At 48.2% G+C, this 12,443-nt stretch overlaps 1 protein-coding gene across 1 annotated transcript in view; it reads right to left on the bottom strand.

Annotated features, from left to right (window-relative positions):
• The window catches only part of nsmfb (NMDA receptor synaptonuclear signaling and neuronal migration factor b), a 32,465-nt gene extending 20,590 nt beyond the window's left edge, over nt 1-11,875 (bottom strand). The window contains exons 1-5 of the mRNA XM_070834372.1: nt 11,805-11,875; nt 2,848-2,909; nt 1,029-1,799; nt 615-687; nt 3-5 (exon numbers count right to left, since the gene is read on the bottom strand). Of these exons, the coding sequence (XP_070690473.1) occupies nt 3-5; nt 615-687; nt 1,029-1,799; nt 2,848-2,909; nt 11,805-11,875 (980 nt within the window). The remainder of the gene's footprint in view (nt 1-2; nt 6-614; nt 688-1,028; nt 1,800-2,847; nt 2,910-11,804) is intronic.
• Nucleotides 11,876-12,443: the final 568 nt, after the last annotated feature.

The following is a 12,443-nucleotide window of genomic DNA, read 5'->3' as shown; positions in this document are numbered from 1 at the left end:
ACCTTCTTAGTGACATGTACCAAAGTCAGCTATCAAGAAAATAACCATAAAAAGTCCATGGAATGTCCCTTTTAAATGTGCTAAAATTGTTACAGCACTCAAATTCAAATGCAAAGTGCAGGTTGCACATCGTCTTCCTGTTTGGAGCGAATATGAGACATCTATTTAACATTCAGTTTCTTATCATTAAGACTGTGTGATGCTGAGGAATACAAAGACAATTATTTATCAATGGGGTTTTTCATCTTTTCAAATTTTTTTTCAGTTTTCTGCAAATATACATTGTCAAACATGAAAATGAACATTTGATTTTATTGCTAATTGAATTTATCCTTTTCCTCCATCCATAGATCAGAGAAGAAACAAAAAGATGAATAACAGAAGTGGATAACTCTGACTGGCCAGTACTTTATTCTAACAAGTTGTCCTGGCTTCAGACATCGTGTAAGAAATGTGTGAAAGCTCATTAAGATTTTGTAGTAGAACACTTTATTTGAGCTGCGAGTCTTGGAAGGAAACGGCTGAGCCACATCTTGCCAGCATCGTGGTGGAGCAGTGAGACACTATGATGTACAGAGTGAGAGAGAGGGCTAGTTTTTCTGTGCCATACTCACGCCTGCATGGTGGTGGTGGCTGTCTGAAAGCTGAACATATTCTCTTTGGGGAACCAGCTATTAGGATTGTCCTCTGCAAACAGAAAACAAAAGGAAGGCGTGGAATCAGCCAGCAGAACATTCAAACGCGGCCTCACAATTAGCGGAGGAGGCTAGTGAATGCCTGATGACAAGAGAGCACGAAGTGAAACATCTGAGGGTGAATGGGGTGAAAAAAAACGCCTCGCTTTCCTCTTTTAATCACTTCAAAGCTCGGGTATATTTGGATATCTTTTCACACCTGTCACTTTTCAAGTTGTGAGTGAGCACGTGACCCACAAAGCAGCTGACATGACAGATGTATATTTCTACAATGTCTTTCCTTCTATCACGTCAATTTAAGCCCCCGTCCTCCCCCCATCCATCTGTGTTTACCCCTGTCATCAGCAGACGCTCGGTCCTCGCTGTACATCCTCTCCAGTTTCTTGCGCTGCTTCCCTCCATCCCGCGGTGAGCTGTCCAGGTCCAGGGAGCGCTGGCTTTGACACGGAGCCCGGATGCAAGCCACGCAGTCTGGGGTGTAGTCGTCCCGCGACCCCCCTCTCCTCATCCCCCAGTCCCGGATGTTGTTGGCGCTCCCTGAGCTCTGCAGCGGCTGCGATGATGACGGTGGCCCTCCCTGATGCTGGGGGGCGTGGTGATGGCTGCTGCGGTGATGGCTGTTGCGGTGATGGCCACCACGGGGGGCTGTGGCAGACGGCTGGCTGATGCAGGACAGGTTGGGGTTGGCAGAGGCAGGGGCCTGGGACAGAGGCTGCTCCCTGGAGCCCTTCAGCACCTCCAGCTCCAGGCTCTCTTCAGCGCCACGCCCTCCCAGGGTCATCCCTCCTTCCCTGGTGATTGTGTACACTCTGGCTGGCTTCACCTCCACACACCCCTCTGGACCTCCGGGACCAGATGGGTCCTCTGTGGACAGGCAGTGCTCGGTGGACAGTCGACGTTTGGAGGGGCCCAAAGGCGCTTGAGCCTGGGGGGTGTTGACCCGAGGCTGAGACGGATGATGAGCGCTGGGATCGGACGGGCTGCACTGGTTGGGTTTAGCTGTGGGCAAACAGCGGCTCTGTGGTGGCAGATTGTTGTTATGCAATCGGCTGACGTCTGGAGAGTCGCAGTCCTGGCCGGGAAAAGTGTCAGACAATAGATGATCTGGAGTTCGAGGGACAGAAATAGAGAGAAGAGGGCGATAAGTAACAAGAAAACAAAAAAAGCAACAGATAAACAATGTATTTTGATGAACACCTACAATGTAAATGAAGAGAGAGAGTTTGTTTGTTGTGCAAAGCTTTTTCCACGATGAGAAAGGAAAGCAGAGCGGTGGCTCAGTGACAGGAAAAAACAAGGAGGGAAATAATGAAAGATTTGGAAATGGATGAGCTGGTATAGTACATGAGGGGACACAAAAGGGGAGGGAGGGTCATGGAGGACAGATGCTCCCGCTGGAGCCAATCCCAGCCGACTTTGGTGAGAGGCGGGGTCACTGGTCAGCATCCAATCACAGGCCCAACACACAGAGACAGACAACCACTTACACTCACACCTACAGACAGTTTAGAGTCACCAGCTAACCTGCATGTCTCTAAACTGTGGGAGGAACCCACACAAGCACAAGGTTCACGGTTCAAACCACAAACCTGCCGGCGGATTTGAACATGGAACCTTCTTCGTGTGACACAACACTACTAACATGAGAGGTCTAAGTGCAAATGAATATATGCATCTAATTAACAAAGTCACAACTACAGCGATGAGGATGTTTTGCTCATTCAATGAAAGTTTGTCTTCCAGTTGTGAGGTCATGCTGTACTGTGCTGAACTATGCTGCACTATTGAGATAGAGTGGGTCATCCATCAATCAGATGGTCGATCACTGGCCCTTCTAAATCAGCACGTCTTGGCGGGACACCGAACCCCACCTTCTCCTGAAGCACAGCCTCAGTGTGTGAAAGAATAGTCTAGATTCCTCCTGTATGAGTGATGTGTGAATGAGGATGTGATGTACAAGCGCTGTGAATAGCTGAAATGAATGGAAAGCATAAATACAGACCATTTATTCTGTACATATTTTAAGCCTGTTTTTTTTTTTTTTTTTGCATGACCTGTTCTCCTGCATGAAGCTGCAGAAACAGAACAGACTGGCATGTTCCTTGTTAATGCTTAGTCCATTTGTTATTTCCACGGCGTGTGTGACACCCACCTGCTCCGTTGCGGTTCTCTGGGTTGGTATTGGACAGGTATTCTCCAAACGCTCTAGCTGCGCTGTAAAGACACAACAAGCGCAGCAGTTAACCCCGAGCTCCACTGCACAGCTGCTATTGTCAAACAGAGAAGTGAGTCACAAAGAGTCCACGTTTCACAGGATTCTCTCCGCATAAATAGTCTGAGCTTTTTTTTTTTTTTTTTTTTTTTATCCACAAGGCCTCTGCATGAGTGAGTGTCATTACACGCTACCAGTCAAGTACATCACGGCACCACAGAAGGCTGTGAGAGAGAGGCCCATTTTATTGTTAGTGTCCTGAATGTGTACTCTCTAACAGCCGTCTCCCACTAGGTTAACAGTGTGTTCTTCTAGAGACTGGAGGGCTGGGAAACAGCTTGGCAACTACAGCTGCACAGCTGATAGATCCTATAGGGGGCTGTGGCGTTAACCATAAAGCCAGGACATACACGCAGGCACTTACACATGATTATAGTTATTTCAATTTAAAAACAGCCACCCATCCATCGTCTATATTGCTTATCCATAAGGGTCACAGAGGGGTGGGGGGGGGGCTGACCAGCTGACCTTGGGAGAGAGACATGGTACACCCTGAACTGGTCAGCAGTCAATCACAGGCCCAACACACAGAGACAGACAACCACTCACACTCACACCTACAGACAGTTTAGAGTCACCAGTTAACCTGCATGTCTCTAAACTGTGGGAGGAAGCTGGAGAACCAGAGAGAACCCACACAAGCACAGAGAGAACATGCCCCAGGCCCAAACTACATTTCTGGAACCTTCTTGCTGTGAGGGAACAGCATTAACCCCCACACCACTGTGCTGCCCATGAAGAAAATACCATGCAAAATGAATTGATTAGTGAGTACAATCATCAATAAATGGTAACCTGAAATTAAAATTCACTTTTGACAAAAACCTGTATTAGGACATAGAGACAGTACATCCAGTTCAGCCAAAATGGGAGGAAATAAGTACAATCAGCAGGTGTACGATGGCATGTAGTAGTTTGTTTAATAGCCAGGTACAGATTTCTCCTGCTGAACCCCCCCCCCCCCCCCCCCACACACACACACACACACCTATAGAGAAACAGTACAGTCTATAATCACTTTCCTCCCACTCAGTCCGACCTGGCATTCCTGCCATCTGCACACACACACACACACACAGACTCCCACACATCAGAGTGAGCATGTGGAGCGGCATGCAGAAAAATAAATAGGCCACACACACACACACACACACACACACACACACACACATGTCTGCATGCACACAGGGCCAAATCTCAGGGGGGGTTGCGGTGAAATGGAATTGCTGTGTTGTTGCTGTAGCCTATATGCCTTCCTGGTACGACACTCTGAGTAATTAAATATGAGGCTGCACGTGCAGCGGCCCCGCTCCCTGTGAAAACTCCTTCCCAGCCTGGATGACGGGAGAGGAGGAGGGGAGAGCACACAAGGAAGAAAATGCAATCATCTCTGATCTATCTGCTTGAGTCCTTCCAATAAAAAATCCATATGCTCCGCTGAGGGACAAAGAATGTGAAAACACGTCGGTTGACAGAGGACAAAGTTCTGCAGGATCCCAGGCTAGCACAGGCTGAGCTCCTTTAGGCACAGCTTCTGGAAAAAGTCTCACCAGGACTGCAGTGTCACTGCACTGTGCCCCCCCCCCCAGCTGGACCTGACGAGAGACCAAACACTTCTTTGTTTTCTCAGCAACTTTTGCAACTTAGCAGACTCACTGATTTTGACAACAGTTGCCGTTTAGTAGTTGTTACACACTTCTGAACGGTTATTGCCAGCTCCAGTATAAAGTGCTGTGCATGATGCCCGATGCTAAGTCCGCTCTGCTACGGCTTCCTAAGCATCATGTATCAGCAGGTTACGAAATGTGAAACTCTGCCTCCTCGTACCCTAAAACCATTGGAATATGTGGTAACAATCTGTGAGTGATGTACGAGTCCTTTGGCTCGGTAAAAAAACAGAGTGGGTCAGGGGAATGAATCTGCACAGAATATTTGGTTTTGGACCTGATGACCTTGTGACTACTCGTTGTCCCTGGCAAGCTGACCGCCAACACCTAAAACCTGGAACATGCTCTCTGAGCGTGTTAGCAAGCTCACTAGTCCTTTAGCTTAGCTTATTGAGAAGACAATCACGCTTTTCTTCTTGGGGACAAACGCAGAGATCTGTGGTCCCCTGAGGGCTGTTTCCTCAAAGACGTTTTGACAGAAATAAAACAGGTGGAAACAGAAGCGCTGCTCTATTTCAGTGCCACAGCGTGTTGTGGCAGTGCACAGTACCAAGGCCCTGGAACTGGAGCAGCTAATTGGAATGAAGCCATTATTAATGTTATTAGTTGCACCTCAACTTTTCTGGCTATGAAATGTCAAAACATTCATGCAATTTTTGACCATCAACTAATTTGGTCATTCTGCTCACCTTATCGGAAATCTTCATGTTTGCCTAACTTTACACAGACTTTGAGAAATTCAGTCCTCGCAAGGATAGGAGTCAAGTCTGAAAAGCACACACACACACACACACACACAGAGTGAAGACACATTCTCCCTGCAGCCCTTGTGGAGTATCTCCACAGCCACGGCGAAGGCTCCACATCCTCCTTAGGCCAAAGTGCTCATCTGATAAGCTTTAGCTTAAAGTGCCCTCATTTATTTTTTACCCCACTAGGCTCTGACACACAAAACACGCTGTCCAACACTTGTGTGTCGGAGCATTTTTAACACATTAATTATACATCGCAGTTGGACTCGGCTGAGCGCGGTCAGGCTGTGCCTCATCTCGCCGTGCAGCAGCTTTTCTCTGCGATTTGGGAGTTTTATCCTCCGGCATGTTTCCAGCCATGTGACATGAGGATGGGGAGGAGGGAGGAGAAGAAACATGGTGACAACAGGGAGATGTGTTTATAGGACCAAAATAGAAAGGAAGGAAGAACTGAGAGGGGGGGGGGGATGAAGAAGGGAGGCACAATAGTAAGGGGGGGGAGTGATCCAGAAAGTGGATGATGTTATGCTCTGATGAGCTGATCGGATGCCTTCCTCCTCTCTGTGTGTGAAGGAGTGTGTGACATGGTGCAGCGTGTAGATGCCTGGGGGGTCACGTTCTCAGCTGACGCTGCAGTGGTGACCAGCAAACACAAGAATAAAGACGTCGTCTGCTAGCTTGGCTGAGTGCTTTTGCTTTTGTCCATGTGTCTTGGAGTGTGTTTGTGCGGAAAGGTTTTGTGTGGATAGTACATGCCAAGTATTCTGTGAACCTTGAGCACACATGTATTATCCATCCATCCATCCATTTTCTATACCGCTTATCCGTCAGGGTCGCGGGGGAGCTGGGTCGCGGGGGAGCAATTTAGAGTCAACAATTAACCTAACGCGCATGTCTTTGGATTGTGGGAGGAAGCCGGAGTACCCGGAGAGAACCCACGCTAGCGTGGGGAGAACATGCAAACTCCACACAGAAAGACCCCAGGTTCAAACCGGGATTCGAACCTTCTTGCTGTGAGACAACAGTGCTAACCACAGCACCACCATGCTGCCCTCACATGTATTATATTTATATTAAATTATTTACATTATTTATTATTCATTATAGTTTACAAGTATGAGTTTTTGTGCACTTTCAAAGATGGGAAAATGAGACAGTAAGTGGATTTGTGACATTTGTAAAATATCAAGCTCATGTAGCTTCTTTCCTACACCACGGTGTCACTGTGGCCTTCCACCGACTCCTGTGACTCCTTCATGGTTAACGTCGGGTCACACCAGCATTCTGAACGGCAACGTTCCTTCCAAGCAAGTTCAGTTCATTCCAGTGGTGAAATAAATCCGTTCAACTTCGGTGAACTTCATGCCAAACTCTGCCGTGGTGACGGTGCTGACCTTTGAGGGAGCACACAGCGACAGTGACAGTGAGGCTGTTAAACAGACTGCACTTAGGAGCACTTTTCTACGAAGCACTGCAGCTGGCCTCTCATTGAAAATATTTCAGAAAGATGCTCAGATTCATTTTGCTTTTACAGGCTCACTCAGTCCATCAGACTCCTGCTCACACTCCCCTCTGTCCTGTCTGTCCCCTTTTTCTCCCTCTTCCTCTAAAGTTCTTTTTCCTTGCTCTCTTTCTTCTCCTTTTCTTTACCTGCCTGTCCACCCATCCATCCATCTACACTACTCACAAAAAGTTAGGGATATTCGGCTTTCAGGTGAAATTTCAGGATGAACCTAAAATGCATTCTAACCTTTCCAGGTGAACTTAATGTGACCTTCTCTAAACTTTTGAATGCACATGTCCAACTGTTCAGTGTTTCAGTACTTTCTGCACCAGTTGCTGTTCTCTAACAAGAAGCTTAACAGCAACATTCACAACAGGTTTGATCCATGAATCCACCAATACATTTCCTGCTTCAGTTAGAATTGGTATTTAAACAGTCCTCCTCATCGTGCTGTTCACATTCTGACATCATGAGACCAAGACGACACCTAACAACTGATCAGCAGCACCTCGCCATTGCGAGGCTTCAAACAGGAAGTCCTCAGACGGAGGTGTTCACTGAGCTTAGAGGGTCACAGAGTGTCATCAGGAGGTTGTAACAGTGATACACAGACTGGAAGAGTCACAGAAAGGAGAGGAGTGGACGTCCTTTGGCCACATCCCAATTTATTGAGACACTGAACCCCACCCTCCACTACGGGGAAGTGTCCTGTCGGCGGCACGGCTCACTGACGAGCTGAGGGGGCAGCAGGCAGACACACCCCACTTCTGATGGAGTAGTGAGCTCCATGAGAAGTCTTTTAGCCTTTGGCTTCCCTCCTGGCCGTTCTGCTTCTCGTCCCCGGCTTCAGTGATGAAGATACATCACACATAACTGAGCACTGGCGCTTTAAAAAATCTTCCGTCATATTTGGTTTTCCACCAGTGACTCAGACAGGTTCATGTTTTGGGGTGGGGCTGGGGGGGCAGATGTTTTATAGTTAATAGCTACACTGGACCGTGGCTGGAGCTAATCTGTGCTGTGCTGGGGGGGGGGGGGGGCAGGCTTGCTCACCCACTCTTTGTGGGAAAGAGGCCGTGAAATCAGATTTTCACCAAAGTGGAAACTATTACTGGCCCAAAACTGTTGTGCTGCACAATTCCTGTCAGACGTGACTCAAATCTTGTTGAAATATTAAAGGTGACGTTGACTCTTAAGTGCTCGTAATCTTTCATATCAAGTGGCTGATCGGAGCAGACGGCCCGACTCTGGGGGGGGGCTCTGCTACAAAGACTGGGAGGCAGTTTGGGCTACGTGCTTCAGGCACATTGCATGAAAGAGAACTCATTTCCCCTCAAAACTCCCCAAAAAACAGAGACATTAAACACACAAGTAAGTGCACAGTAAAAGACAAAGAGATCCGTCAGCCTTTTCACCCCTTTCGTTCTTCTCTCAGTCATCTTGGCGCAGTGTTCAGACTGTCCACACATTATCACTAACACTAACCAACAGAGACACTCTATTTCAAATCAGCCCACTTGTGAATGCAGATTTTCTTTTGGCACCGTCCCTCTTCTCATCCCATCTGAGACGCCAATCCCCTCCGTCGTCCTGATCGACTGCAGCTCGGCCAGCTAGATGCCGGCCAGGCGGCCAAAACAAACGCTCGAAATAATGGAAAGTAGCTGGATGGCCTGGCTGTACTGGAAATGATTCATTCCACGTTTAATTTCAGTGCTGTAATCTAATCTGCACCAACTCCAGCGCTGACCACGTGAGCAAGTCCCCAAGTGCCGACTTGTGCTGTCAACGGATTTAGAATTTGAAAATTCTAACCCTGAATATCTTGATGATTCCTCTGAAATCCTACCAGGTGCTGTCAGTAAACTCTTCACAGCATGCTACTGTTTGCCAATCTGGCCGCTGCGTGATTCAATCTACCGAAGGAGGGGAACAACATGGCTCGTGCTCAGCTTTCTCAGGACGTAGAGCTCCCTGAGACACTCGTGATCTTGTGCAGAGATGCGTGACCACACTTACACCCAGTTTTCATCTGATCAAAAGCAGCCTGTAGGTTTAATCTAGCTCTATTATGCATCTACAGCTCAGGGTTGGCAGAAACTATGATTTTTATGATATCATGTGTTTTTTTTTTTTCACGCTAGAATTCAGAGCAGGAAGCGTTTTGAGCAACACAAATAAAAACAGCCTCTTTTTTCCACATGGTAGTGAGTGTTGGCCGCTCTCCCATATTCTAACAACACAAGGAAGGGCGGCTTTAGCGCAGCCAAGACTGCAGCATCTGTAGAGCAGAAAGGTGGAGAGGTGCTGCGCCTCTCTCTCCTCCACTCCGCCTGTGGCAGAGCACCACGAGCCTGGTGTGGAGTCGGGGCCCGGCAGTGTGACATGTGGCTGCAGTCAGTGACGGCTACTGGTCCCGGTACTGGTACACATTTACAGAGTCAGGTGTTGTTACTGGTGTTACAGGTGTTGACTCCTGACCAGCTCTCTCCCGGTTCTGCTCTTATCCCTGGCTGTTACCTCTCCTCGTTCTCGCCTGTTCCTGGTTGGAGGCCCAGATGGCTCATAATTATCAGGCTGTGGTCCATCAAGTCGCATAAATATTTAGTTTCTACCTCATCAGTGTCAGAAGTAGCACCGGGATTCATTTTCCCAACTACTGAACTCCATCCAGCTCGGCCCTTCTCTCTTTTATCACATCATGAGTCTAGATGTTACTGAAGTCCACATATTGATATGGCTGAGCGTTTTCTTTTTATCCCCACACACTTTTACCAAACCTCGCAAAGGCATTAGCTGTTAATCTGAAGCTAAACGACCAAGTGCTTCATAGCTGATCTCTGCAGTGACGTGTGTGAGGTCCAGGCTCAGAAGCAGGAGAGTGCTGGGAGAAGACTTCCAGGATAATCTCGCTCTACTGCTTTGCTATTCACGCTCGCCCCAAAGACAAAGACGTGGGATTGGATTTGTTAGGCAGAGGTGAAACAGCTTTGCCCCTGCTCATTCACTGCTCAACTGATAAACTCAGATCATCCGGCAGAGTCGTGACACCACTAATCCTGGCTGGGGCTCAGACGGAGCGCCTGGGATTCAGGGGAAACAGCTATTGTTCGCCGAGAGCCGTTAAACTCATCGTCAACTGGAGAGCAGCCCCCTGTACCTCCTCCCCTCAGGCCGGAGGTACAGGAGTCTGAAATGCAGGACGTCCAGACTCAGAAACTCCTTCTTTCCCTCCGCCATCAGGCTCCTTAGGAGTCACAACTACCTCTAATCTGCACATTCATCTGCACATTGACTGTACTTTATGTTAAGTTGCACATTTTGTAAATATATTTATATGTTAAGCAATAGCAGTTTATTTAGCAATAGTAGTTTATATTTATATGTTTTTATATTTTATTCTATCCTCTTCTTTTTTTACTCTTTGGCATTCAGTGTGGATGGCAAAGTAAGATTTTCATTGTACAGGGAAATCTCGAATCTTGAATCTGATTGCTGATAGAGAGGGAAGCGTGCATGAGCACAGGCGCCTTGGCTGCGGTCCACATGTGTGTCTGGGATGCTGGCTGCGATCAGCTCGATTTATGGAGAGTTAAGCGTGAGGTGTGAAAAAGCGAGTGAGGCGGAGATGGAGGCGATAAACAGATAAACAGCAAAAGGATGACAAAGACAAATGGAGAATGTGTGCACAAAGCGCAGGGGAGTCGATGAAAAGGTCATACTCTGTGTACCGAAGCATAAATGCCTTTGTTTTACTGCAGGAGCAGCTGAAAGTAGGTGTACGCGTTCGGCCTAGTGAGGGCAGCAAGTGGGCGACACAGGCCGCATCTTCCACAGAAAATTAGTCACCCAGAAGCGATCCAAGAACACAATGATCAGACACACATGACACCAAGACCTCTCATGGCATGACTCATACACTCACAGTTAAATGTCATTAGAATTAGTCACACGCTCAGTGAGTCCAGGTGGACGTTAGTGGACTGCAGCAGAGCACATCAACACTGTGGCTGCAGCCTCCAACAAAAGGACAGAACCACAGGGCTTCCTCGTGAACGCACAGCACGTTCTTACTCTCACTATCTTCAGCTTCAGCTTGTGCAGAGCAGCTAAAGATTCTTTCACTGTCGATTCATCGACAGATAATCGTTTAGTCATTTAAAAGATGTCCAGCGCAGTTTCCAAGAGTCTGATGCGCTGCCTGCCCATCAGTCAAACCCCCAACCACGCTCCCTTCACCAAGATCTCAGAGAGAGCAGAGCAGCTGCTGCTCTCAGCCTCCCCTCGGGTCATCTGTGTGACTGCTGCCTCCGCCCAGCAAAGTGCTCGACAAGTATCATCATCGTGTCACGGCCATCATTCAGACAAATATATGGGCTGGATTAAACCAAATATGATGAAATGAAAGCTTTACTCAAATAAGATTGCAGCCACACATGTTCGCTGACTCTAATAGTAGGACAGTGTGTCAAAGAGGCTCTGTTGTTCCCATCTGAATCCATGCAGCGAGCCAAACATTAGGGACACCTCTGATTCCCCCGAGGATCACTGGTGCACTGTACATGTGGGCTGCTGGCCCTCACTGGACTGAAGGACAAGAGGGAAACTAATGGAAGGAGGGAGATGTTCAGGTCCAGGGATTTTACTCATAGTTTACTTCAAAGAATCCGCTGAGAGACAGCAAGCGCAGCAGTTTGATTAAAAGCTGGAGGAAGTTAAAGTTAAAGAGATGCTCAAAAAAGAGAGGAGGAGGAGGAGGAGGGGGGGGAGCATCACTTCAATCACAGCCTATTACTTTAATGTCCCTGGGATGCGCTCTTGGAGGTTCTGTAATTAGAGTGAACTCATCCTCGGGTCTGGACACACGCACGCACACACACACACACACACACACACACACACACACACACTCACCGAACTTTTGCGGCCACGTTAGATATCGCTTCACTCCTCAGGTTCTTCCTCCTGGACACCGCAGCTCCCATGCTGAAGTGGACACCACCCCGGACGGAAAAGGCGGACCATGCCACTGACTGATCGGCGGGGACGCGAAGAGACGAGAAAAGAGACAAATCCTCCGTGTCCGACCAGAGAGCCCGACGACGGCTCCGGGCTGATAGAAGACAGTGAATGTTCCAGAAGGAGGCGGCGACACTGCGGGAGGACGGAGAGAGGATGGAGAGAGGATGGAGAGAGGATGGACGAGCTGCGCTCCGCTCCTCATCCAGCTCAGGCTTCCAGGAAGGAAACGGAGACCATAAAAGGAAGGAGGCGCCCCCCCCCCGGCCAGGTGCGGGGTGGGCACCAACAGGAGAGGATTACTGAGCAGGCTCATTAAATGGGTGCGTGTTGGATGGAGGGAGGTGTCCACGTGTAACCCTGCAGTTTATTATCAGTGATGAAGGAAAGCAAAGCGCTGTCATTCACTTAAAGCATCAGTGTGTTTGGAACATTTGAAGGTAGAATCCTTCTTTTCCACACGTGTTCCCCAAGAAGTTTCTCTCTGTCATGTATTTGGAGTGGCAGAGTCCACCTTTCCTTGAGCTGCATTTG

This window comes from Pempheris klunzingeri, chromosome 7 (genome assembly GCF_042242105.1).
Source record: "Pempheris klunzingeri isolate RE-2024b chromosome 7, fPemKlu1.hap1, whole genome shotgun sequence".
Lineage (NCBI taxonomy): Eukaryota > Metazoa > Chordata > Actinopteri > Acropomatiformes > Pempheridae > Pempheris > Pempheris klunzingeri.
This window is presented reverse-complemented; position numbering and strand designations above follow the sequence as displayed.